This window comes from Mytilus trossulus, chromosome 2 (genome assembly GCF_036588685.1).
Source record: "Mytilus trossulus isolate FHL-02 chromosome 2, PNRI_Mtr1.1.1.hap1, whole genome shotgun sequence".
Lineage (NCBI taxonomy): Eukaryota > Metazoa > Mollusca > Bivalvia > Mytilida > Mytilidae > Mytilus > Mytilus trossulus.
In genome coordinates this window covers 54,439,865-54,467,384 of record NC_086374.1, presented here as the reverse complement: position 1 = coordinate 54,467,384, position 27,520 = coordinate 54,439,865, and the positions used below count along the sequence as shown (strand labels likewise).

Sequence of the window (27,520 nt, the reverse complement as noted above, 5' to 3'; positions counted from 1 at the left end):
TGACCAGTTCATATCGCGTATGGCACTTTAAATGTATTTTAGCGCGAAAATTAACTTACATTTAGCTGGATTTATTGCCGTCCTAGTTTCATCTTGTCGCCTTCGTACTTTTATTCGATGGCAACACGACGGGATTGCGAGGTCTTCACGAAGTCGTGTTGCCATCGTAAGACATTCGGGTAGCTTCGTGGTTCATTTGTGTAGACATCGTAATGTCAAAACTGCCCGACGGAAACGATGGCGACACGAATGCAATACGATGTTCAAAGATGCATTCCCGGTGACATTACGATGGTGAGGATGGTGATACGAACTCAATACGAACCCGCAACATCGGACGCACATTTGAGGATTTTTCAACATGTTAAACAATTTAAAACCCTTCCCGAAGTTGTTCCCGAAGGCTATTAAAAGTGGCCGATGGTTTACGATGGTTAAAGATGGCACTACGAATAGCCCGATCTGGATACGATCAGTCCCGATTTTGAAAATTTCCATAATCGTGTTGCCATCGGCGTAAAAATCGGGACAGTGTGACGCGGGCTTTAAGATTCAAACAGCTACAAAAAAAAATTAATCATAAAATTTTATAATAAAAAATCTGTCTGCACTTTGGGAACGTTAAGCATTAGAATTTAGAAGGGCTTAAATATTTGAAATACAGTCGTAAATACTTGATTATCATAACGAATTAAACATTTTGAAAATGATGACTTATACATTCATTCCGAACTGGTAAAGGTTATGTGGAATTTTATACAAAACTATTAAGTACACATAGACGAAATTGTGAAATTAACAAAATGAAGCAGTTGAGAATGTTTGAAAAATAGTAAGTAGAAAACAAATAGGATAACCAATTTACAAATGTTGAACATGAACATTTTGTACATTAAAATGTCCTTGCAAATTTTAAAATGATTCTTTGAGAATAGAAACTATACGTCTATGAACCTACAGTCTTCATATATCATAGCTACCTAACAACATTTTACAACACTAATATGATGTTGCAAAATGTCATGTTATATAATAGTAGATTATGAAACGGTTTTAATGATAAAACATGTCATGTACTGTTTAAATTAACTATAACATCACCATAATAGACAAAACTGCAAAGACAACCTTCTCAATAAACTACCAGTATATAGTATATAAAGATATGAACCAGAATCAATGCAAACCTAATACATATGTCTTCGATACTTGTTCTTTTGAAAGCTGCTTTCTGTTCAAGGTCAGTGTTTATCAGTCAAGGAAACGGTATTCGGAAAAGTCCGTGGGAAAATATCTATACGTGTTCAAGATAGACAAATTGAGGAAGATATTGGTATTCCATATGCATCTACTTTTATTTCGTTTTTCATTTTCGCTTAAAGGTACGAAAGTTCATATGCTTATCGATGATATAAAAAAACACGAAAGTGTACGGATTGCAATTTAACTATACTGAAACACTAGAATTTTCATCTTTTTATCCCTAATAATAGTAATTCATCCTCTATTTTTGAACCCCTTATACCTTTCTGAGAATCCTCGGCTTACAAAACCAAAAGTTCATTTGTAGTAGATTTTCAATTTTCTAAGATAATACAAAACTATCATTTTCGGTAAACCATATCTTCATAATGAATATTTACGCACAGGGAATAATATAATTAAACCCTAGGCCTGCCCTCTCCTGTTCCTTTTGATACAGAGACCTTTTTGTGACATAGAAACAGTCCTTTTGCAATCTAGAAAAATCCATTATTTAGTATTCAAATATCATTGTTTATAATATATACTTTTTGGTTATTTTTTTAGCTGGAATTTATCGTTGCAAATCTAAATTATTCGTTTCGGAGAGACAGAAAATACCATGATAAAAATTTGAAACCAAAAACAATAGGAAGACAATCCACAGGAAACAAACATAAAACAAAAGTCAATTTTGAGACGAAATACTTTAGTAAACTAAGAAAAGAAATTAAGTTTTTGTGACATTGTTAATATTTTAAAAGGATGAACATTCGAATACAAAAGTTAAAAAGTAGACACTGCCAAAATGATAAATTTTGTACAATCAACCAGTTGAGAATAGTTAAAAGAAAAAAAGAATGTCAAAAATTATACATTTCACTGTGGCTATTATTTCGGTCATTGAAAATCCAAAAAGAATAATTTTCTCACATTCCCTACCGAAACATCGTAAGCATATTATAAATTTTGAACACGATTTCATTAAATTTGTATTACAAAACTCTCACTAATTCTTTAATCATATAGACAATATGTATGAACTTCAAGTCTTCATATATCTAGTGTTATCTTACAGATTTTATAACACTTAAGTACCTGTTGTAAAATGTCATGTTGAATTATAGTAGATTTAAAAACGTTTATGATAATAAAACGATACCGTGTAATGTTTAATCTAACTATTACATCTCCCCTCCTCTAATAACAAGCAATTTTTCGTATTAGATAAAATGCAATGAAAACATACCCAAATATCTATTTGAATATAGTAAATAAACCAGTATTCAGAATCAATGCACACCGAATAAAAATGTCTTCAATACTTATTCTTTTGACCGCTACATTCTGTACAGGTCAGTGTTTACTAGTCAGGGAGACGGTATACGGGAAAGTCAGTGGAAAAATATCTACACGTGTTCCAGATAGACAAGTTGAAGAATATCTTGGTATTCCATATGCATCTCCACCTATAGGTCATTTACGCTTTCAGGTATGACATTTCTTAGCTATGTTTATCGATGGTATAAAATAAATGAAAGTGTAATAATTGCAAATTCGGGCAAAACATGTTTTTATTTGTCATAAGATATCAATATTAATGTAATAATTTCAAAGTTTATATCTTAGTAAATTTGACCGATGTTAGCTAACGGACTTGAAAAAACTGTAATATAGACTATTGTATTTTCATAATCTTCCATAATTTTATGTTATGCATGAAATAAACAGCAAACGCAAAAGCTTACTATTGTTAAGTGATGAAAACCATGGAACGTAGTCAAATATTATCTGGCATTTCTAGAAAAGTTGAAGATATCTCTTCACAATCCTTCGTTACATAAAGAAGAGGTGTATGTCAAATTCGGCTGTCGATAATTGTGATTTAGAAAGAAAACTTCAATGAGTTTACTATCCAGTTATCTAGATTGTAAACCCATTTGTTCAAAAAAATTAAATGTGTCACTGATGATCTTGCATATGTCCAGAACTAGTCGAGACCACAGTATCGTCCTCTTTTTCTCGACTTTTATATAACCAATTGTGACTTATCACCAGATGTATATATGTTCCGGACCATATGAGTATTTGGACCATACGCGTATGGTCATGACCATATGCGTATACTCATATGGTCCGACCATACGCGTATGGTCCGACCGTACGCGTATGGTCGGACCATATGAGTATATACTTGTTTGGTTATAAACGGGCCGGACCATACGAGTATTTGGACCATATAGGTATATTTTTCAAAAATATGCGTGAGAAAACTGTATAAAATAACAAAGATTGCTACATGCAATTGTATTATTTACAATTCAAATAACATTAAATATTGGTGCAAAGCTAGTTTTCTCGCATTATTATGCGTAGGGTGACACTAACGTCAACATGGTATAGCTTTTCTTGGTCCCGGGTCAATCCGATGTGTCTACGGTGAAAACCCTCTAGATCTCCAATATAGTTTCAATATCGTAACATTACTGAAGTACATCATATCACCAGACAACTTTAAATAATAAACTAGTGTCCTTGCCGGTGACGTCATTCATTTTTTTTAAAACAAAACACGTATGAGTATAAAAAAAATATGAATATTGCACTGCTAATGCTAGTTATATTAGGATTCAAAAGTAAGCAATTTATTAGACTCTCCATCCTGTTGACTTTTACGTCAGGTTATAGTAAATCAGCACATTAAAATATTTTTGGAAGTTAAATTCCCAGGTCGACATTTTCCCATTCACTAGTAATAACAATATCGGTAATGAAAAAAAAATGTGTTTACTATAATTTTGACTGGTGATGAAATTTACTGTGTGAAACTGCTTATTTTATTTTTTATTCTTGTTATTACTAATTTTAATGATAAAATTACCTTTGGTAGTGTCTTTTTAATGACGTAACAACTAAAATGGTTATATAAAGAGGTAAGCATTTATGTACATGTTAATTACCCCGACCATACGCGTATGGTCGGACCATATGAGTATATACCCATATGGTCATGACCATACGCGTATGGTCCAAATCCAATTACTCATATGGTCCGGAACATATACACAACGAATATCAAGTAACCGCGGGCAACGGTGTCATTATCTTATAATAGCAAATTTACCTGACGATATCGGGATATAGGTATTTAGTCGGATCTTAATATGTATTTGTGATAAAAAAAAAAAAAAAAAAAAAAAAAAAAGAAGAAATATCGAAATGTTCAGGACTTAATGAAATCTGTATTTGGGTAAAATGATGCAAGCATACGATTTTAATTGCGTCTTACACTTTGAGAAGCGAATAGTATTTAACTACTTTATCAAAATATTGTGTAAATACGTTACTTATGAGGTATGAAAGTCAAGTTGCAAAATTGCAAAGAAATATTTTTACAGTGGGTTAGCTTTTAATAGTTTCACTATCCTATAGATTTTGGCCATGAGCATCACTAAAGAGACATGTATTGTCGAAATGCGCATCTGGTGCAAGAACATTGGTACCGTTAATTTTATTAATAACTTTTGGATATATTTATAATTTAGAATCATCATTGAAGGCGGAGCACGAACCCACAGTTTATTAATTTTATTGATGTGCCATTTGTATGCGAGAGTGATATTCCTTTGTATTATGTGCTGATTCGAAAAAGTTATGCGAGTATTGTCTCCCTTTAACAGGTTCATTATTTTATAACTAAGTTTAGGTTTCTGATATAATTTTGAATAATAACAAAATGTATCAATTCAATATCTTTCAGTTTTTGTAATTGGTGTATCAAAAACATTGATATCAATTTAAAAAGTTTAAAATGATTACATACCAACATAAAGAACAATTCATCATTTTTGAATAGATCTATAAATGTACATCGAAACATTTATCTCCCCTTCATGCTAACTTGATTGGGAAATTAACCAGAGGTTTCTAACATTAATCACAGAGAGGGACTAGCAAGCAAATTTTACTTGTAGCTTTTTTAACGTTAAAACAATATTCCACTATAAAAGAATGTTACTTTATATGAATATAAGGACTTTGAAAGCTAAATCTACAAATTTTATTAGAAATTATGAATTTTTGTTACAATAGATTAATATGTTACGGTATATGAATGAACAAATAAATGGTTTATAAGAGTGCATGTACCATAACATGATTTACATTGAGTATAAGCATAATGATTCAGCCAGCCAAATAGGCGTATGATGCAATTGCATGTTTTAACTTTAAATATTTCAGATATAAGAAAATAATGTCAAAATTAAACATTTAAAAATGTTGACATGCGTATACTTCGATATTTACAATAGACAGATTAAACAGTTATATATATATTCACGTCTTATGTTGGAACATTCTAAAATAAAGTTTGCTACAAGTCTGCTATTAGCATTTAAGAGCTCTATCGGAACTATGATTAGCCACAGTATTTGGCAAGGTTATACATTTTCAATCTTCTCTTTTTTCTGTTTAAAATGTTCAATTGTCACTTAATACCGTCATTTATCTTTTTGCCATAGTGTTGTTAGTTTTTATTATTTGGCAAGCAACTTTTTAGACCTTCCTTTTTTGTTGTCCTTTTTATTTAGAGAAACAAAATCTAACAATTTACACCGTTTAGCTAAACGTTAACTTGCATTTAATAAATTAATTTTCAAACTTTAGAATTATCATTAAACCTTTAATGTATAAGTACTGTAACCTATGTTTTGTTTTGTAAACTATTGTTTGTCTCTTTGTGTGTAGTCATGACGTTGTCAGTTTATTTTCCCTCAGGTATCTTTTCCCATCTTCAAAAACACTTTTAATTAGTATGAAAAAGATACTTATACTAATCAAGACCTGTTTGTGTTGTATTATTTCAAACAATGACCGAACCTTAAGTAGAAACAATAGAAATATTACAGCTAAATTTGATTCAGAGAAAACGTGACTTTTTACATAAACATTTGACATTTTCGCGAGGTGTTTATTTTCGGCAAAGTACGACATAATAACGAAGATTATCCCTCGTCTAAAAGTAAAATGTGAAAAATATCTTTTTAGTCTGACAATAGGAAAGTAAATGCTTTCGGGGATAAAAGACTAAACAATATTTAAATTTTTTTTTCTCAAGGAAGTATCTTAATTTAAAAGAAAATAAACTTTTCACTTGTTTGATTCTCTGTAGGAACAGAAAAAGTGTTTGATTGTTTATTTATCTATATATCTCTATTTAGCTACATGTATTATTATTATATAATTTAACTTTGGATTTTATATGCCTTCCGATTGGTTGAATTGGTTGAAAGTTTCTTGGCTTTCAACTCATAGAGGTAATTTTGTCACATGACTATAACGTCATCAACGTTTTTTTTTCTTAATTTTCCCTGAAAAATGGAATCAAGAATTCATTTATAATGAATGACTGTGATGATTTTACGCGGGTTGATAAGTGAGCATTACACTTCTTATATTATTTCTTCGTAGACAAAAACATCTTCATCTCTAAAATAACTTTTGCCGACGGAACATTAACAAGTTAATTTATTATATTTTACGTTAAAATGCTATATTTTGATTATTGATTGATACGAGGGTGTTAATTTTCTCTATCACATGGCTGAGAGGGTGACAATTTTTTTTTAATGTTACCCTCTCGTCTAGACTAATCAGAAATCCATAATTCAAAAGACAATGAATTGAACTCACATCAAGTAATTAAATAGAATGTACCTGTCGTCATGGAAAACCTTTTCAAATACAACTAATCAGTAAAAGACTATAATGATAGGACATTCAGAAAAATAAATGAAATAACACATAGCTAAGAGGGTGATAGAGCAGATTGGTACCCCTCGAAATACATTGTTAACCTTCGCTTCGCCGCGGTTGACAATTTTATTCTCGGGGTAACAATCTGCCCTATCACCCTCTCATCTATTTATTTATATAATGGCATTTGTTTGGATTATTGCAGAGGCCGAAGGACCCAATAACATGGAAGCCTTCAATTTTAGAAACGACTGAACTCCCACCAGCATGTCCGCAGGCGGATACCGACTATATAGATTTTCATAAACCGGGGTTTATGAAATTTGATGAAGACTGTCTTTATATGAACATTTATGTACCAAAAGTATGTTATACTGTATATTTTTATAATAAGTTTTAAATACAACATAATGTTAGACAGTATTGTAAGATTTAAGTTAAATATTTAATTAAGAATTAACATGAAAGACGTAGATTTTATATAATTCCATGTCTTTACAAATATTCTTCAAGCAAAAACTGAGTTTCTTATTATAAACTGTTTCTTATTATTATTCCTTGAATTTTATGAGTCAAGATGAAGATTAAATCTAAATTTCCAACGAAATAAATATTTGTCATAGGCTTGTATGAAATCTTTTGCAAAACACCGAAATGAAGTATGCAAGATCTGTTTTACCTATGAATATAAACAAATCATTACATTTACAGTTTTAATATGAAATATTCATAAAGTTCGAATGTAATATAAATATGAAAGCTGCAAAACTTGTCCTATTCACAGGTTGATAAAGTGGCACTGCCAGTTCTATTCTTCATTCATGGAGGTTCAAACAGAGTCGGAATGGGAGCCATGTTTGATGGAGATATACTTGCGGCATATGGAGAGATAATTGTTATAACTTTCAACTATAGACTTAATGATCTTGGTAGGAATTATTTATCATTTTCATCTAACCCAATATATTTTGCAGTCTTTTTCTAGATCATCTGGCCTAAAAGGGCCATATAAGCTTTTCTTATAACTTGGCGTCCATCGTCCGTCGTCGTCGTCCGTCGTCGTAGTACGTTTATTTTTACAAAAATATTCTTCTTAGAAAAACCAGGTCAAATAAAACTAAACTTGGCCTAAATTATCCTTAGGATATTTTGTTTAGACAAATGTATCCGATGACCCCCGCTATAATCAAGATGACTGACATGGCTTAAAATTGAACATTGGAGGAAAATGATGTTTTGGCTTATTCCTCTGAAACTAAAGCATTTATAGCAAATCTGAAAATGGGGTAAACATGTTCATCAGGTACAATTCTTAAACTGACCTGAAATTTTCAGACGCATTAGACAACCCAATAAGTGGTTGCCTTCTCTGAAGCTGTATTTTTTTTTAGACATTTGGCAGTTTTGGGTTATTATCTTCAATATTATAATAAATAGAGATAATTGTTCAGCAAGGTAGGATCTACAAAAAAGTCAAATGACCAAAATTGTCAATCTACCCATATGGGGTTTATGCCCTTTAAGGTCACATTTTTTCGTAATTTTTTGTTATCTTTTACAAAAATCTTTTCTACTGAAACACATTTATTCAAAGATAACAGTTACCCGCAAAAATGTTCAGTAAAGTAAGATCTACAAACTAGTCACCATCACGAAAACAGAGAATTTCATCATGAATTCTATATTTGTTGTTAATGTTGTCTTTTTTTTTTAAATGCACTTCTGAACATAAACCAAGATGAGCGACACAGGCTCTTTAGAGCCTCTAGTTAAAAGTGTGCTGTAACAACACTAACCCAGGTTAAACGAATGGTTAAGCACTCACATGTTCACATATTGTTCAGTGATTGTCGTTTGTTGGTAGGGTTCAAATGTGTTTGTCGTTTGTTGGTAGGGTTCATATGTGTTTCTCGTTTCTCGTTTTATCATATAGATCAGACCGGTGATTTTCCTGTTTTAATGGTTTTACACTATTTATTCTTAGGGCCATTCATATTTTGCTGTTCCAAGTGAGCCAAGGGTCCGTGTTGAAGATCCTACCTGTAATGGTTTACTTTTACAATTTGCCACTCGAATGGATAGTTGTCTAATTGGCACTCATACCACATCTTCATATATCTTAAACATCACCACATTCTTTTTGTGCCAATAATTCAGTAGCGGTTAGTGTTTTATGACCGTCATATATGTTGTTTTTTCGTTAATTGAATTAAGTTAGTTTTCTCGTTTGAATAGTTTCACATTTTTAATTATGGCACCTTTTATAGTTGACTATACGGTATATATTTTTTTCTTATTGTTGACGGTGACCTATATTTGCTATAGTCATTAAAAAAACTCTATTGGATAGATATCTGCAATCATAAGACATCTAATTATCTTTTAAAATTTTAAATCTGACGAGTTGAATTTCATTTCACTAATGAGGAAAATGTGAAGAATGTTAGCCCTTTGGTTTCAAAGCTCTTACAATCAGCTTTACAATTAGGTTTAATTCACGATTTTCGACGTAAGAAGTGACTGTAGCACGTCAAGAATTTGACGGTTGTTTTCATTCTTTATAAGTTTTTGATTTTGCCTTTTAATACGGGACTTTCTGAATCTAGTTTTCATTATAGGTCGGTGGTTTTTTTTGTTATTTCAATTCACACCAATGTCGATTTATGTTTTTATCTTTAAGATCTAAAACAGTAATAAAAACATGTTAGTATGCACAGTCACTTACAGTTAAACTTGCAGATTTTAGTATAAGAACATTATTGATAGTTATTTAAATAAATGGGCTTTTTACCGTTTTTGAAATTAGTATATTCTATTAATAGTTAGATTAAAAACAAATTATAAGTAAATTTGAAAGATCAATAAAAGACATCTGACAAAAAGGGACTGTCTTTATTTCGGTGTGAAATATGCACTTTTGCTACGTGTTGCAATCCACTCGTTAACTTTTGAAAGAAGAATATTTGTCCTTTGTTTAACAAAGTCGTGAATACTTACAGTGTAGTCAATAACTATAATAACTTAATTATTACAGGGTTTTATGCAGATTCAAGTATTGGAATAAAGGGTAACAACGGTCTAATGGACCAAGTTTTGGCTATGAAATGGGTAAACAGAAATATCGAGTATTTCAATGGCGATCCATCAAAGGTTACCATTCATGGACATAGTGCTGGAGCTTGGGACGCGGCTCTTCACTTACTCTCAAGTTTAACTCAAGGTATCATTATAAAATATAATGATTTTGTCTACAAAATAAAATTATATTGCAATCAATTTTGACTACAGTCATCATTTTCCTTTTGACAACATCAAATATTCCAAATTAGATTTTTAGACATCTGTGATATTTCATGTTAGTGTATTACTTTGATTTTAACACAATGTTGACTGCTGTACACATATTTTATTTTTGCGGAAACGCATCTGTATGTTGTTTTTATTTTTTTGTGAAAATAGTACGTGTTTGTAGTTTTGAATTGTTTCGCAATAATTCTTTTTCTCTGGTTAAATAATCTGATAAAATGGAGACGATGGAAAAAAAAATGGACATACACACACAAAAATTGAAAATAAACTGTCAACGCTATTTAAAAAAACGCCAAAGAGAAAATCATCAGAGTACAAAACCATCATAGAAAAACTGAAGATTGAGAAACAAAACTCCCATCAAAAACTGGAATGACCTCATGGCCTCTAGAGGTAAGCAGATCCACATGTGGCAGCCGACATACTCATGTAATAATAAACCCGTTGTTAAGTATAATTCGTTAGATCCCATAACACAAAAACTTTGTGGATTGTGGTAACTACAATAGGAATATATTCGCCCTCATCGATCTGTGAAACTGAGAGTCCATAACGGTCAACAAGTCTCGTCATTACGTCCATAACATTTGCAAAAGGGATAACATTAAGTTAATCACTTTGAACTCTTTGACTAGTTCCCATTTGGGCAGCAACCTTCTAACAAACAAATCCTGATCATTTTTAAATAACATTTTTCTTGTCTCATCTTACAGACTATAGCGACTGATCTTATATTATAGTATGATCATTCATAATTCAGTAAAAGTCCAAAAGATAAGGAGAAACACACTTTACAAATGTTAATTTTTTAACACGTTCTAACAGGTTTATTCAGAAATGCAATTATCCACAGTGGCACTCCATTTTCCATTCTGGCGTTATCTCCTTGTGTAAGGACAACTCGAATCTCAGATATCCCAGAAAACTGCAGACCTGGGACGAGTCTTGTTGTCGATGAAGAAGATCAGGACGCTATAAATAAATTGATAGAAGGAGATTCTGTACATGAATATCTTTTAACAGATAGGCCTTGGGTAAAATGTTGACTAGATATATTGTTCATTGAGTTAAAATTGTTTGATTTTATATGAAAATATTTTTTTAAGTAATTCTGTGTTCCCGGGAGCTATGTGACGAATTCCTCACGTTGTCGATATTAGAATAAAAGATGATGAATGATTGTCATTGCAAAAAAATCCACCAGCGACCATTGACAAAGGAATTCAAAAAGTTTATGTCAATACTTTTTTATTGCAACAGAAAGAATTTTAATGAATAATCCTAGTACCTTCCGAAACACTGACTTCTGAGCCGATAATACCCCGTGGATACCAGTTTACAATCATTGATATTATTGGCCACGTGCTTGCATTTGACAGATTGTTTTTAAATTCAACTATACTATACGTATACCTCAATTAATCTTCCATTTCTGACGTTTTATATATTTGAGAAGTTTTTCCTTATTTTTCCTTTTATCTTTATTTTATCATTATTTTCATTTCACTATCTTAATTTTCAAACATTTAATAAATTTAAAAAGAATGCATCCTGTCAATGTGATTGTATAAAAATATTATCAATTAAAAGAAAAACTAGTATCCTGTATCAACAATATTCTTGTAGCAAATATTCAACTTTAGAAGTGCATGTGAACTAATAGTCTAAAATCATATCTTAATACTACACGAATATATGTTCCTCGTATCCTTGTTCTATTATAAACAGATGTCTTTGGGTTTACAACTACTAGCTTAATACACCCGCTTGCACTCGCAAAATCTACAGCCCTCTTTGGCAGAAATAAAATATCATTGATTCGGTAGTTTCTATTTTATTGCTGGTTCATCATGTTCATTTAATCATTCAAAATATGTTTGCAAGCGATTGATATGTAGATAAAAAGCAAAACACGCGTCTGACGAGCTATATTATACACTTGTTATCATTGGTGAGATTTTAAAAACAAATTTAGATTGCAACATGTTAAAAAATATAAAATTGCCATCGATTAGAGAATTTCCGTTTTAATTTTCCTCGGAGTTCAGTTTTTTTGAAATTTACTTTTTTAAGATGTATAACAACAATAGGATAAACGTTTATACAAAATAGAAAGACGAACAACTTTACTTATAGGGGAAAAATGATTGACTCTCTTTTGATATATAACTATAAACAAATAATCTTTCTTTGATAACTATCAAAATAAAGCATTTGTTAGGATCGTGTAAAATGCATGTTTATAAGTATATATTTTTTTAGAAAATGCACTTTTATTGTACTTTATCGTCATTATCGATGTTGATATACTTATCATTTTACAAACAAACAAACAAACAAACAAGCAAACAAACAAAACAAACAAACAAACAAACAAACAAACAAAAGATTAATTTGCCATTCACGGCGCCCAACATGAGCAGAATTATTACAATTTAATTTTCAAACATAATGTAAAGTAAATCAAAAATAGATTAAACAAAGTACATCATATGATTGATTTTGATTCATTTTACAAGTAACAGTAATGTACATTTTGGCATCAAATTTGTTGACATATTGTATGTAATGGTTAAGATACTAATTGTGTCAAAAGCAGACTCGTTCCTATATTGTTTTTTGTATCACAGTTTATGATCAGCTTCATCGAAGTACATTAAATGTCAAAATGCGCATCTGGAGCAGTTAAGGTGGCTCTTGGGTACAAAAATGTCAGCAAAAAAGTCAACCTTTATTTTTTCATTACAAATTTTATTTGTTACACTATTAGCATGATTAGTTATTACTTTATGTTATGGTACAAAAATTTACCAATAAAAATCGATTCGGTTTGGCCCCAGAAGACTTTTAAAATGTTTGTTTCATTGAAAAAGCTCCAAATTATCTCCCTTTGGTGCAATAATGCTATTTTTTGGCATTAAATTTGAAATATCTTTTTTTACTCATCGGTGACCTATATTTTCTGTTATTGTTTTCAAATAAGCTATACATAAACTAAATAATTGTAAAATTTAAGTGATTTCTGTAATTTGATTATTTTTTTATTTCGATATTACCGATATTTCTCCTATTAGTTCTTCAGAAAAAAAGGACATTAACAAAAATGTATGCTTCTTCTGGAGGCAGATTGTGAGCTTAAATGAACGGTGACCCCATTTTTTTAGTCCATTTTTCTTTTAAGTATACGATAAAGTTCATTTTAAAAAAAATATATAGCGAAATCCTATATTAGAAAAAAAATGATTTGTACCCAGGGCCCCCTTAAGGTGGTACCCAAAACCTTGACTAAAATTAATTTGGTTCGCTAAATTTTCATAAAATTTTGACAAGTTATTAACTTTCATCCTTCGAAAAAATATTCAAAATTTCAAAAAATATGAACCAATCACTTTCTGGGAAAAAAAATGGTTGAATGCATAGCATTTTGGCAAACACTAATTTTGATCATTGAGAAGCTTAAGATTTATTTAACAATACAAAGCGATTAAAAAGTTTAGCCGATTTTACTTAATTATCTCCCTGTAGTGTTAGGTACCACCTTAAAATGGACCATTTAAAGTTAATATTGCATAACGGTCAATTCCTTTGAAGGTGGATTCAAAAGGTCGAAAAAAACACTGAAAAAAAATTATGATGTTGTTTGACTTTATACGTTTTTTGCAGCTTTTATCAGTTTATGGAGGAATAGGTTTATACGACATGCATGTCAATAACATAGTCATTTTTATGAATTTCCTGTTTACAAAACATTGATTTTTTTTAAATAAGGATTTTCTGACCAAGGAATAGATTATAGATTACCTTAGCCGTATTTGGTGCAATATTTAGGAATTTTGGTCCTAAATACTCTTCAACTTTGCGCTCGGTTGGCTTTATTACTATTTTGATATGAGCGCCACTGATGAGTCTTTTGTAGACAAAACGCGCGTCTGGCCTATTGAATTATAATTGTGGTACCTTTGATAACTATTTATAGTCTATTTGTCGTTCACGTACATGTGTAGTTTAACATGACGGTCTCTCACATGTTAATTGTTTAATGTCACCGTTTTACATGTAGAATACAACAAGTTTGAAGTGAATTGAATTCAAGAAATTTCACATTCTATTTTAGATCTGCCAATAACCTTTCTAATAAGATTTTTTCATTTAGTCTTATTCTAAGATGTTGTACAAAATGTACTAAACTATGCTTATTTAGATGGTAATATGTATTCATTTGCTGGTACATATATATATTTGTATATATAAGAATTGAAGTGTTTTGGAGTTCAAAACCGATAATAAACAATAAATTGTCGTTGTTTCTCGAGAGAGTGATCAGTCTCCTTAATATTCAGAATGACAGAGCCGGAGTTTTCAACTAGTTACCATATCCAAAAACAGTTATTTACAATCAATATATTATTATCTTTTTCAAAAGAAGGACGAAAGATACCAGAGGAACAGTCAAACTAATAAATCTAAAATAAACTGACAACGCCATGGCTTAAAATGAAAACGATAAACAGACAAACAATAGTACACATGACACAACATAGAAAACTAAAGAATAAGCAACACAAACCCCATGTATTAAAGTCTTTAAAAACAACAAAAATATATATAATATATAACGTATACAAATGACTAAAACTCTACTAAACAATCAGGATATTATAAAGTTTTTTATCAACTATGATTCTGATTATCAGGTACTTGGAGGGGACTTTCTCTCTGAAAGCCACTTATTCAATATTTCAATATCTGCAAATAAAAAAATGGTTGTCACAGATTTTTAATATTCAAGTAAAAGAAACACCTCGTTTTAGCAGATATTAGAACCCATGCTGAATCTTTTACTTTTTAATAGCAAAATTGGATAGTTGTTGACGGTGAATTTTTAACAGACAGACCGGAATATTTGTTTACTTGTGGACAATTTCATGCTGATTCTGTGTTAATAATGATGGCCCGAGATGAAGCCTGGCCATTAGATATCTCAAGTAAGTTAACCATTGAAATATTAAAATAACTGTAGGTTTATTGGAAATATCTTTTTATTTAATTTCCTCCCTAAAACTCGACTCGATTTTGAAATAATTGTTAAAATCAAAACCAAACTTCATGTAGTGACAACAAGAAAATATCAAAATATAACTATGTGTGACTGCTAATTTGCAGAGGCCAGTGGATTTTTTAAGTTTTTTTTCAATCAGCACCAGGACGAGATAGATATATAGGTAGCTGTGTTTTCGAGTTTAATGGGATTGCATAAGTACAAACCAAACACAATAAATGATTACATAAAAAGCCTTGACATACATTTTTTTTATGTGGCAAATAATATATTCCTCTATGCAAAGTAGACAAATAAAAACTTTTTACAAAAAAATATCATAAAACTGTTCAACGACAAAGACAAGCACAAACCGTTTTTTTTTAATACAAAATCTACTCTGTTACTCTAGAAATAATCACCAGATACTAACATATTTGTAGAACTAGAAAAAATGGTTGAAAGTGATCCGCTTTATGACAAAAATACAATAATAGAAATGCTAGCATTGGGAGTATTTCCAGAAAGACCAGAATTCAAAGGTATTTATTCAATTTATGTTTAATGTCAGTGCTTCCCACAGTCACACTCTATATTCGTCGCATATTCTTCGATATATGATGTCTTCTCATTCAATTAAAAGTTTGATGACAGCATGATTACTGTAAACAAACTTAATTTCGCGACTTTCGCGAGTAGAAAAATAACGCGAAATTAAATCGTCGTGAAAATGTATCACTTAGATCTTTCTTTATCAAACTACATCAAGTAAATTAGAAAATCGCGAAACTAAATCGTCATGAATTGGTCTAGCTCGGGATAAACGCGAAATAACGTGTCCGCGAAAATTAGTTGATTTACAGTACTTATCAGAATACCCTGGCCGACGGTTTGTGATTTTTTTTAAATCGCTTTGTACCAAAGGATAAATAAAACTGGAATGCAAAGCTAACTTTTCAGCAAGACATTGATTACATCACTAATAAACAAATCACATTAAAAAAAGTAATATGCGTTTTGTTTTTGTAGACGCCATTCAAGAAAAGTTGAAAGAATGGAAATCCCTAGATCTTTTAACATATCCTGAAGTGAGTAAATGATTCAGATTTGTCACTTAACAATTTTATTAAGTTTGCATGAAGTTGCAAACTAGACACTTTGATTCCAGATACATGATTTCTTTTATTAATTGTTATAAGTTGTCATTGAATGCGAGTATTTATCTTTCTTTGTACCATTAACTTTGTTTTAAAAAAATACAGAATCTGGATAGTACTCTAAAAACTGTACTTATAATTATTGTCTTTTTTGTATAAATACCATGCATCGTCAAGTCGGTAACTTTTTTATGTTTTGTATCGAATGGATGATGCGATAAACCCTTACCAACTGATTTTTAAAGTTTGTTCATATATTGCCCTGTTCCATTCATGGGGTTGGTTGGCGCAGTGTAACATGTTTAACCCAGTCACATTTTGTATTTGCCTGTCCCAAGTCATGAGTCTGTAATGCAGTGGTTGTCGTTACTTGCTGTAAATCAAATTTGTTTTTCAATCAGGCCGTGGGTATTCTCGTATGAATTGTTTTACATTTTTGATTTCGGGTATTTTTATAGATGACAACAGGTTTTGTTTATTGTTGAAGGTAGTACAGTGACATTTAGTTTACCCATATGTCATTTGGTCTATGGTGGAAAGTTGCCACATCTTCTTATTCCTTTCCTGAATATATCCTACAGATTCTGATATGGGAAGGCAAAAGCTCGTTAATTTCCCTTAACTACGTAACCAATCTATACAACAAGCTGCTCATCTGCTGTTTAATATCTAAATACCGTTTCGTAACTTCGTCCATATGAAATCTTTAACACAAATGAGGAAAATATTTTTGCGAAGGTCATACATTTTCCGATGTCTTGCTTTTGTTCTTTTTACGTTTTTGTATGCGCCATGTAATTGAGAAGGGAACAATGCTTTGCAGTTTTGAGCGTTCTTTCGACCAGTATCAGGTTAAAGTGTTTGGATAATCTAGTAAAGCTTGAAGCTGGAAGTGGAAACATCAAATTGAAACATAGTAAACATTTCCATAATGATGTGAACTATTTGATTTTTTTGCCAAATTGTAAAAGTGTGTATTTTATTTTCGATGTTTACTTAAAATTTTAACACTCATAAGCATTCACGTATCAATTCAGATATGTTACTTCAAGATGGCGGCCATTCGTGCAAAAAAAGCACTAACTGTCATTTTAATAATTTAGTTACACGAAAGATAAATGTTTCGGAAAGATAAACTAATCAATTTATCAAGATACTTAACTAACTTACTAAATACAATATCTAGTTGACAAGAAGGGTGTATAATAATTATCCATTAGAAAACTATTTGTTAAAAAATCAATCTGCAAAATTAAATTAAAAATCAACAAATATGTTGTCTGCCAAGCATTTTGTAATAAACGAAAAGAGGTTGTTTTGCAAACAGACAAATATTTTTAACAAAGAAGCCACATAACTAATCTGCTGTTTAATTCATCGGATGATTCCAATATCTTGTTGACTGATAATCAGTATCAACTTCACAAATAATACACAATGGTCTTGAATAATAAAAGGAAGATATGGTAGGCTTGCCAATGAGACAACACTTCACAAGAGCCAAATGGTAAAGAAATGTATAACTATATGTCAACATACTGCCTTTAACAATGAGCAAATCCCATACCATATAGTCAGCTTAAAAGGCCCTGAAATGAGTAATTTAATTTGACCTACCGAATTAGACTATTTACCGGATTTGTAATCACATAAGCAACACGACGGGTGCCGCATGTAGAGCAAGATCTGCTTACCCTTCCGGAGCACCTGAGATCACCCCTAGTTTTTGGTGGGGTTCGTGTTGTTTATTCTTTAGTTTTCTATGTTGTGTCATGTGTACTATTGTTTTTCTGTTTGTCTTTTTCATTTTTAGCCATGGCGTTGTCAGTTTGTTTTAGATTTACGAGTTTGACTGTCCCTTTGGTGTCTTTCGTCCCTCTTTTAAAGCATTGTGTTATTGTAAATGTTTGTATTCTTGTCTTTCATTTTTGCTAATGTGCTTTGTCTTCATGCATTTTTAATTTACTATCTTGACATATTAGCTTGTTTTATAATTATTTTAAAAGAGGTTAACACAATGTTGACTGCTGTACCACTATTTATTTTTGACAGTTTGAATTATCCCGAAATAACCACCTCAGTAGTCAAGATTTCGGTGTTGACATGAATATCAATAATGTGGTCATTTTTATAAATTTCCTGTTGACAAAACTTTGAATTTTCGAAAAACTAAGGATTTTAGTATTCCAAGCATAGATTATCTTACATGTCTTAGCCGTATTTGGTACAACTTTTTGGAACTTTGGATCCTCAATCTTGTACTTGTTTTCTTTATGAATATTTCGATATGAGCGTCACTAATGAGTCTTATGTAGACGAAACGCGCGTCTGGCGTACTAAACTATAATCCTGGTACCTTTGATAGCTACATAGTATTTATTTTTTGTTTTATTCACACATCACTGTCAACATTATTGAATTATATGGGATTGTCATACAAGTGAGAGGGAAAGTTGGCTATGAAACCAGGTTTAATCCACCATTTTCTACTTAAGAAACCACCTTTACCCAAAATTGGAATATTACAGTTGTAATACATTCATTTTATGTGTTAGTGTAGGCATATATCAATCTTAATAACAATGCTTAAGCTAACCTTTATACAACAAAAGCAAGAAAGCCAACCAAAGTCTATATTTACTAGCATTAGGAAAGTAGCTCTAACTCAGTGCCAGTTGAATGATGCATATGTGTTGCAACAGCGGAATACTTTGGTTTCGATCTAAAATCAATTCGAAATAAAATTTTAGGACAAAGTTGACTATATACGTTTTTTGCTGTTTTGATTATCGTTTTTGTTTTGTTTGTTAAAAAATAAAAATAAATTCGGAAATAAATGGAGTCTATTCATGTGGTTTTTTTTAAATTTTGTATTAGCTGCTTCTCTGGAATGCCTTTCGTCTTTGGAAGAGAAAGACCAAAAGCATTACCAAGTGTTTGTATTTTCTGTAATTGAGGCTCATTGTGTCAGTGAGGTACCAAACATGTTTTTTTATCAATTTGCATTAAATATCAATCCACCCATCAATCAATAGACAAAATAAACAAAAATAAAATTATCATTTGTTTCAGGCTGCGGTGATGGTTTCAGATGTGCTTATGTTTGCGCCCATAATGAAACTTGCAGATATGATTTCTCAAAAGAAGAACGTTCATACACTCAGTTTCGAGTATATTTCTCAGAATTAAAGCGGACCAGATTGGATAGGTAATAAAAACGTCTAGTCTATATTAGCTAGTCAAAGGAAATTCAAACTCAAAAGGCCGTACGGTGACCTATAGTTGTTAATTTCTGTGTCATGTTGGTCTATTGTGGAGAGTTGTCTCATTGGCAATCATACCACATCTTCTGTGTTTCTATTAGTAACATATATTAATAGTCACTTTTACTAAAATTAATTTAATTTGCAAAAGTTATATCAAGCATTGTTGTAATCATATTAGTTTGACAGAATAGGGTAAACAGAATAGAAAAAAACAGTTCAGGGCTTGCATATAGCAAAAAGAGAACAAAAGAACAAAATAAAAAATGATATAGAATAATGTGGTGCTAAAATATAAGGAATAGGGAAGAAGGGAAAAATATAAAAAAGAAGAGAAAAATTGCCTAAACAATTTAAGGATAAAGAAATAAAGGATCCATATCCAGACCTTTATATCAATAGTTAAGTCCATATATACCAATAAAATATTTGTTTATAATGTCACATATCCAGTTGTTACTGTTAATTCAACATTACAAATTTTGATAGAACCGTTTGAATTTCTAAGCGGTCAAAACACAGATTTTTTGTTTCTTTTAACAAGATGATCTCTAACAAACATTAATTTTAAATAATTACTATATTTGTTTTTATTTAGGGGTACAACATGGTTGGGACTTATTTTACGTGTTTGGCTTACCAACTATTGGACACCCAAACTTCTCATATACGCCACGAGATGCAGATGTGTCTAAAACAACAATGAGAATCATAAGCGATTTCGTCAAAGACGGGTACGTAGGTTTAGTAGTTAAGCATGTACAAACTTTTACGGTATGTTCCTTTTGGAAATTGTTCATTGCATTGTTCAATGCATTACCAAATACACAACAGTTTGAAACGGAATATGTGTTTAGTAAAATTTAACCATATTTCAAAACAACAAAAGTGTAACTTGTAAAGACAAGACGCGGTTATAAAAAGGTAGAAACAACAATAGTTTATCGATGTTCAAATCGAATCAATCGATAACCGAGATATAAAGCAAAATTCGGGAAACAAAATATGAGGAATTCGCGCAAACTCCAAAAGAAGGGTGAACGATTGTGTCGACAGGTAAATCGTATCTTGCTATGGATGCATTAACCGCTATGCGAATCAACACTAAGTCAACATGTTTTAATCGAGAGAAGCAAAATATCTACGATCAAACAAATATAATGGTAGTTTAAAGTCATAAGAAACCTCAAATAAAAAAAAACCCAATGCATATGTTTTTTATAACTCAATGGATAGTTTTCATTATAAAACTTATGTACATATACTTTTTTCTGAAGAAAATTCTTTAATTTATTCATATTTAGAAGAAGTTTACTTTATTTGAATTGCTTCCTTCCAGCAAGCAATTCCCCCGACATATTTTCCGTATGCAAGGTGACCTCAGTGTGACCCATCCCGTAAAAATCCGGTGACCACAATACGCATGGATGTCCTTAAAATAAACTATTATCTGAATTTACATGTTAAACACGTGCTCAATTTCCATGCTTTTTTGTTTATTTTTCGTCAATTGTTGACAAACAGGTGACAATCGTTAAACTTCGGCTTCAAAACACGAACTTTAATAACCTGCCATATTTGCACAACAACACTGACCGATTGAAAAAAAAATGACGATTATACGAAATTTACACAAAAAAAATGATAAATTCCAGCACAGAAGACTAAGTTTATGATGTTTGTATGCATTGGTTCAAGAATTGGAAGAACATTATTTTTCACCGGTCACTCGTTTCTTATGACTTTAATATGTAAACCAAACAACGTATCCCATGGGAGTTAAGACATTCGACACATCGTACAAGTCAACCGGTTTGTAATCGTGACTGTAAACTCATAAAGTATCGAATTCAGCAATTCTTTTCCCGACTTACCTTTGATTAATTTTTTTGAGTCTGTTTAATTCATACATAAACGCGTTCTAATCAATATATGTAAACGCGCGTAACGTATTGATTTAAGCTAGGTTCACACTGCAGATCAACCCGATCAATCTCGATCAAGAAAAATTATGCGATCGAATGACTAGTCTGACTCAGTCGAAAAGAATGTTGTGGGCGGTCTACCTTGGTCTTCATCAATCTGACATTCCACCCGAGAGTGTTTGACATGTCAAAATCATTCAAGTAAGTATCGAGAGGAGATCGAGAATTCATCGAGTTAGGGTTGAATTGATCGGGAAAGGATAGTGTAGAGATCGAGTTTGGTCGAAATACAAATAGTTTACCGATCAATACTCGGTTATTTCTATCTTTGCACGATTAATATCCGATCATTTCCCGATCAACGACGACCTGTACGATATGTGGTCCAAATTAACTCGATCAATCCTCGATCGCTTCATGATAACTGCGACTGCTATATATTTTTTCATTCCAGACCAACTCGACCAATATCCGATCTCCACGCAACCACATTCGACCACTCTTCGATCTTTACTCAGCAATACTCGATTCTCTAAAAAAAAATGTGCAGCTCTGATTAACTCTCATAATTGAGCTTCTTCAAAAATATATTGTCACTATTAAATTAATTGTTCACAAATTCCTACAAGACTTAGTACAATACGCGTCTTTTGGGAATAACTTTTTATTAAGCCATATTTTTTCAAATTGGGATTCTCCTCCAGAGGGAAAAGCCTATATTCTCCATTAATTTAAGGCAAACAATATCACTGACTATTAATTATTTATTCTCGGATTCCGTATCATAAATGATAATATAAAAAAAGATGTGGTATGATTGCCAATGAGAAAACCGTCCACAAGAGACCAAAATGACACAGACATTAACAAATATAGGTCACCGTACGGCCATCAACAATGAGCAAAGCCAATACCACAAAGTCAGCTATAAAATGCCCCGAAATGACAAAGTAAAACAATTCTATCACTACGAGCCCTATACGATCAAATCGATCTGGTCCGGCAGAGATCAGACTGAGATCGAGTATAGCTGAGTTGGTCTAGCTAGTCAAGTAAAGATCGTAAATTGGTCGAAATTATCGAATATTTATTCAATTAGTGGTCAGATTGGAGTGTGATGGAATCATCAAGGAGTCGTGAATGGTGTAGTTAAGCTCGTGTACAGTCTGATAGTAGTCCGGTAGTAGTCGTTAATAGCCTCGATCAAGAAATTGGTTATGCTTGGCCAAGGAAATTTGGACAATCGGGATCATCGAGTTGATCTGATCGGCAGTTTGAACCTAGCTTTAGATGTAAATGCCTTACAATGGACATATATTGAAATAAGAAGTTGATAATTGGATAGTTGAAAATCATCAAATTTTGTATTTGTATTTTAAGTAAAAGAAAAATCAATCCACAACGAAAATGAAAACTGAAGATAGAACATTTACACAAACAAAACAGCTATATCATATTTGACTGACACCAAAAATGTTGAATAGTAATACCACGTACATAATTTTGTTTTGTATTTTTCATCTGCTATGAATTTTTTTTATCAATTTAAGGCATTGGGGATCATATAGTGGGTTGAATATCTACAATCCGGAAAGAAAATCTTACAACAAACTGGATTATGCAAATGACCAAGTCGTTTTAACAAACGAATTCAACTTTAAACAACCAAGGGTTATCATTTTGGTACAACTATTTGTTTCCTTCAAATTTCACTTGCGACATCAGCAGTTTAGTGTAGATTATAACATATGTATGTATTCATTCAAAAACGACATAATTGAAAAATAAAAAAGTCATCTGAAAAATATTCATTTAGTTCTAATAATTCTACTTATATGGTTTAATGTACACTTGATTGTACTTAATACTTAGTCCGGGAGAACATGATTTAATTATTAGTTTTATTGGCTTTGAAGAAGCGTACATGTATCATCAAAATCAACATAAAGAATACAAGTGGATATCAAGAAATAAAGTCATTTGCCTTTGGTATGAAAATTAAATGAATTTTAACCTCGACAATGGAAAGAAGACCCCTTTACAAAGGAATAAAAAAAATATCGCTATTTTACGAAAGTTTTCTTTGATCTTACCGACTGATAATTTTTCTCTAAGCAAAGAAGTGAGATATGAAAAATATCGCAAGAAACTAATGGCACACGTGCCGTTGTATGGCACGCCTGAACCACTTTTATTAATTAATCTTAGATTATCTCAGATAAATTAGGTTTATCTGAGATAATCCCGGTTTATCTCAGATAAACTTAGATTATCTCAGCTTAATTCAAATTCGAAAAAATCCTAGTTTATCTCAGATAATACAGAAAATTCATTATCTGGAGAAAATCCCGGTTTATTTGAAAATATTAAGAAAAGCTAGGTTTATCTGAACGATTTTCAGATAATCCTAATTTATCTCCAGATAATTGATTATCTGAATTTCAGTTAATTCAATATCTCATTTTCCACATAATTCAGTTTTAAAAATACCAAAGAATAATGTAACGAATGTTCTGATTGGACGACAATCGTTTGCCAGATTATTTTTTAAAAATACCGTCAGATAATTAAGCATTATCTCATTTTCCAGATAATTAAGGTTTATTACGGATTCTAAATATACCAAAGAACAATGTAACGAGTGTTATAATTGGACTACAATCGTTTGCAAGATTTTATATGAAAAATAGTTTTTATACCGTCCTTTTTTAGAAGAGGGGCGACGTTCTGCACACGGCACGCAATTAACAAACTACTTACGGTGTGGACATCATCGTTATTGACACCTGGACAAGCGAAATTTGTTGAATAAATTAAAAAAAAACCTGTGAAATACAGAAGGGCTGATTAGATACAATATACATCATATACTTTAAACATACTTAATAAACACATTTGTTAGCTGTTTTGACGCTAACTGACTGTTTATTTCGCATGCGTTTATTACTGACGGCTAATTTCCGGGGGCGACATCGCCGATAATAATTGAACTCTCATATTCATTTAATCAGTCGATTTTAATCTTTTGATAATGACAACGGTTTTGTAAAATAATTAAATTCAACTATTTCGTCATGTCTGTCAGTAAACAAATAGAGATGAAAATCAAGTAATCCAATACACAAATAATGCACGATTCAATAATGGAAAAACAATTATTTCATCATGGTTATTGATATGACATACTTTTCATTTTGCTTTCAAAATAATTAAATACACAAATCAGAGTGTAAACCTTAAACCCAGATTTAAATTGTAGGATATAAACAATACTTGTACATTGTCGGAAATACTAAATGTTTGCTTACTCGCTAAGAAACAGGAGAAACCCTCTTCATTCTGTTTTTAAATCTGGATCCAAATAGGGAAATTTTTACATGTAAATGTAATTACGGGTGACATGCATCATTGTCAAACCTATGCCTGTTATGTACTATATATACCATGGTTTTTACGAGTTAACATATTTAAACAAACGAATCCGAAGGATGAGTTTGTTTAAATATCTATACTATTAAACGAGAAGACCTCATTTTGGGTGTCGCTTCTCTTCTTTCCACAATAAATTAATCATCATGCCTCTGTGTCCTATGGGTACAGTGCATAATCGCATTTGTCATCCATTCATATGGTTATTCGGATTGAGTTATTTTGGGTGAAAAACGAGAAAAAAGACGTCCGGATATGTTTCCGTCATTGGGCAAAATTTTAAGTCAGATTAGCTTTCCGGTTTGCGTTTTTCTGTATACTTTGAACATACATTAATACTACGAATACAGTGTATTTTCTGTCTTATATCCGTCATTAGATGAATTTTAAGTCAAATTAGAACCCCGGTTTGCGTTTTTCTTTTTTAAATACTTTGAAATAAATACATATACTACGAATAAAGTGTATTTTTCTGTCTGATATAATTTTCAAGTTTTCTATCCACGGCAGTCACAGGTTTTATTTAATAGAGAGGGTCTGAATAATCAATCAATGACCGCTGTGGATCAATCATTAAACTGAGAAGTGACTGTAAAAAGAAAATACACTTTCGGGACGTCTGGAACGGGTGTTTTAAGATAGAAATTTCAGGATTGACCATTTCGGGATCCGGGATTTCTTTTTTCGAATTTCGGGATGTCGAGATATTTAATTTGTATAATAAATTCAGAACCTCAGGATTTCATGTTTTTAAGCCCGGGATATTGGGATCAGGGCCCCTCTGCAGTGGCGGATCCAGAAATATTCATACGCAGGGGCCCGTTGACTGCCTAAGAGGGGCCCGCTCCGGTCATGCTTCAGTGATTCCCTATATAAGCAACCAATTATTTTCAAGAAAGAGGGGGACGGGCCCCCTAAATCCGCCCAGTCCCGACCCCCCTGTAATGACAGTTCATTATATACAGATAAGCGCTAAAATTATTCATGTGTCATTAAAATTAATAGAGAACAAACAGGAATGTGGAAAAAGGAGGAGCCGGGCTAGGAAAACCATTATCCTGTCCCAAATTACCTATGACTTTTGATACCTTTTCTGAAATTATCAAGTCACTAAATGTTTTACAAAAAAAGAAGATGTGGTATGAATGCCAATGAGACAGCTCTCCACAAGAGACCAAACTGACACCGAAATTAACATTTAAAGGTCACTTTACGGCCTTCAACAATAAGCAAAAGCCGATCATGACTGCATAGTCTGGTGTTAAAGGCCCCGAAATGACAATGTAAAACAATTCAATTGAAAAAACTAAAAGCCTTATTTATGTACAAAAAATGAATGAAAAACAAATATCACTGAACCACTGAATTACAGGCTTCTGACTGGAATGTTCATAATACATGTACACTAAATGTATGTTCATAATGAAATTAATAGAAAACAAAAAATGGGAATTTTGGAAATAAAGGAGGAGGGTTAAAAAACATTTTCCTGTCCCCAAGTACCTTTTAGTACTTTTGATTCTTTTCCTGAAATTCTCAAGTCATTAAATCTTTTAAAAAATTCTTCCTACGACACTTTACATCATTTCAAATACGCTCTGAATGCCTGCGATTTCGCGGGTGTGTTCTAGCGTTAATGAGTAAGACACATGGTATATAAAATTTGTAATATAAATAAATTGATTGACAGCTTCAAGACCTTCAACTAATATTGAAAATTGATCACGTTACAGTTTTATCCAATAAAATGGAAGCTCGCGCAAGTCACTTTGCACTTCGTGTATGATCGTCTGTGTATTTCATGTAATAAAACCCCTAAATTTGCAGAAAGAAAAGAGGATTAAATAATTATTCTGATGACGGTAGGAATGGTTTTTTTTGTTTTCAATGTATCATACAAAGAATAATATTCAATTACTGTCTTCATCTATTTGAAAAATACTTTTCTTCCCTTATTTTATTAATTCGATTATTAGATTTATATTATAGAAAAAGTGCATCTAAAATTTTGTAAACTATTAAACCTTAAGAAGTCGACACCCAATTTTATGATTTATGGTGAACTTGGTATTTATCCCATGTCTTTATATACACAGCTGCGTATGGTTAATTTTTGGTCAAAAATGGTTAACGGGGATGATAACAGTAGGTCAGGTTGGTTGAAACACATTAAAAATATATTAGATAAATGTGGATACAGCAATATTTGGTTGTCACAAGGAAATTTCAATTCTAAGTGGTTGGGTATTAGTTTAAAACAAAAGTTATTTGATCAGTTTCAACAGAAATGGAGAGCTGATATTGACTGTTCGCCAAAACGTTTGGCCTACAAATTGTATTAACAAAATTTTGAATTTGAGGAATATCTGAATATTTTAAATGATAAAGATAGAATTACAT

The 27,520-nt window shown here is 31.6% G+C and overlaps 1 protein-coding gene across 1 annotated transcript; it reads left to right on the top strand.

Moving 5' to 3' along the window:
• Positions 1-2,554: 2,554 nt before the first annotated feature.
• Positions 2,555-23,361, top strand: LOC134705868 (neuroligin-2-like). The gene is made up of 11 exons (XM_063564583.1): positions 2,555-2,734; positions 7,205-7,363; positions 7,784-7,928; positions 10,034-10,219; positions 11,134-11,342; positions 15,161-15,293; positions 15,790-15,888; positions 16,376-16,434; positions 19,576-19,711; positions 20,365-20,500; positions 23,242-23,361. The coding sequence occupies exons 1-9, from the start codon at positions 2,555-2,557 to the stop codon at positions 19,690-19,692; spliced, it is 1,287 nt and encodes a 428-aa protein (XP_063420653.1). The 3' UTR covers positions 19,693-19,711; positions 20,365-20,500; positions 23,242-23,361.
• Positions 23,362-27,520: the final 4,159 nt, after the last annotated feature.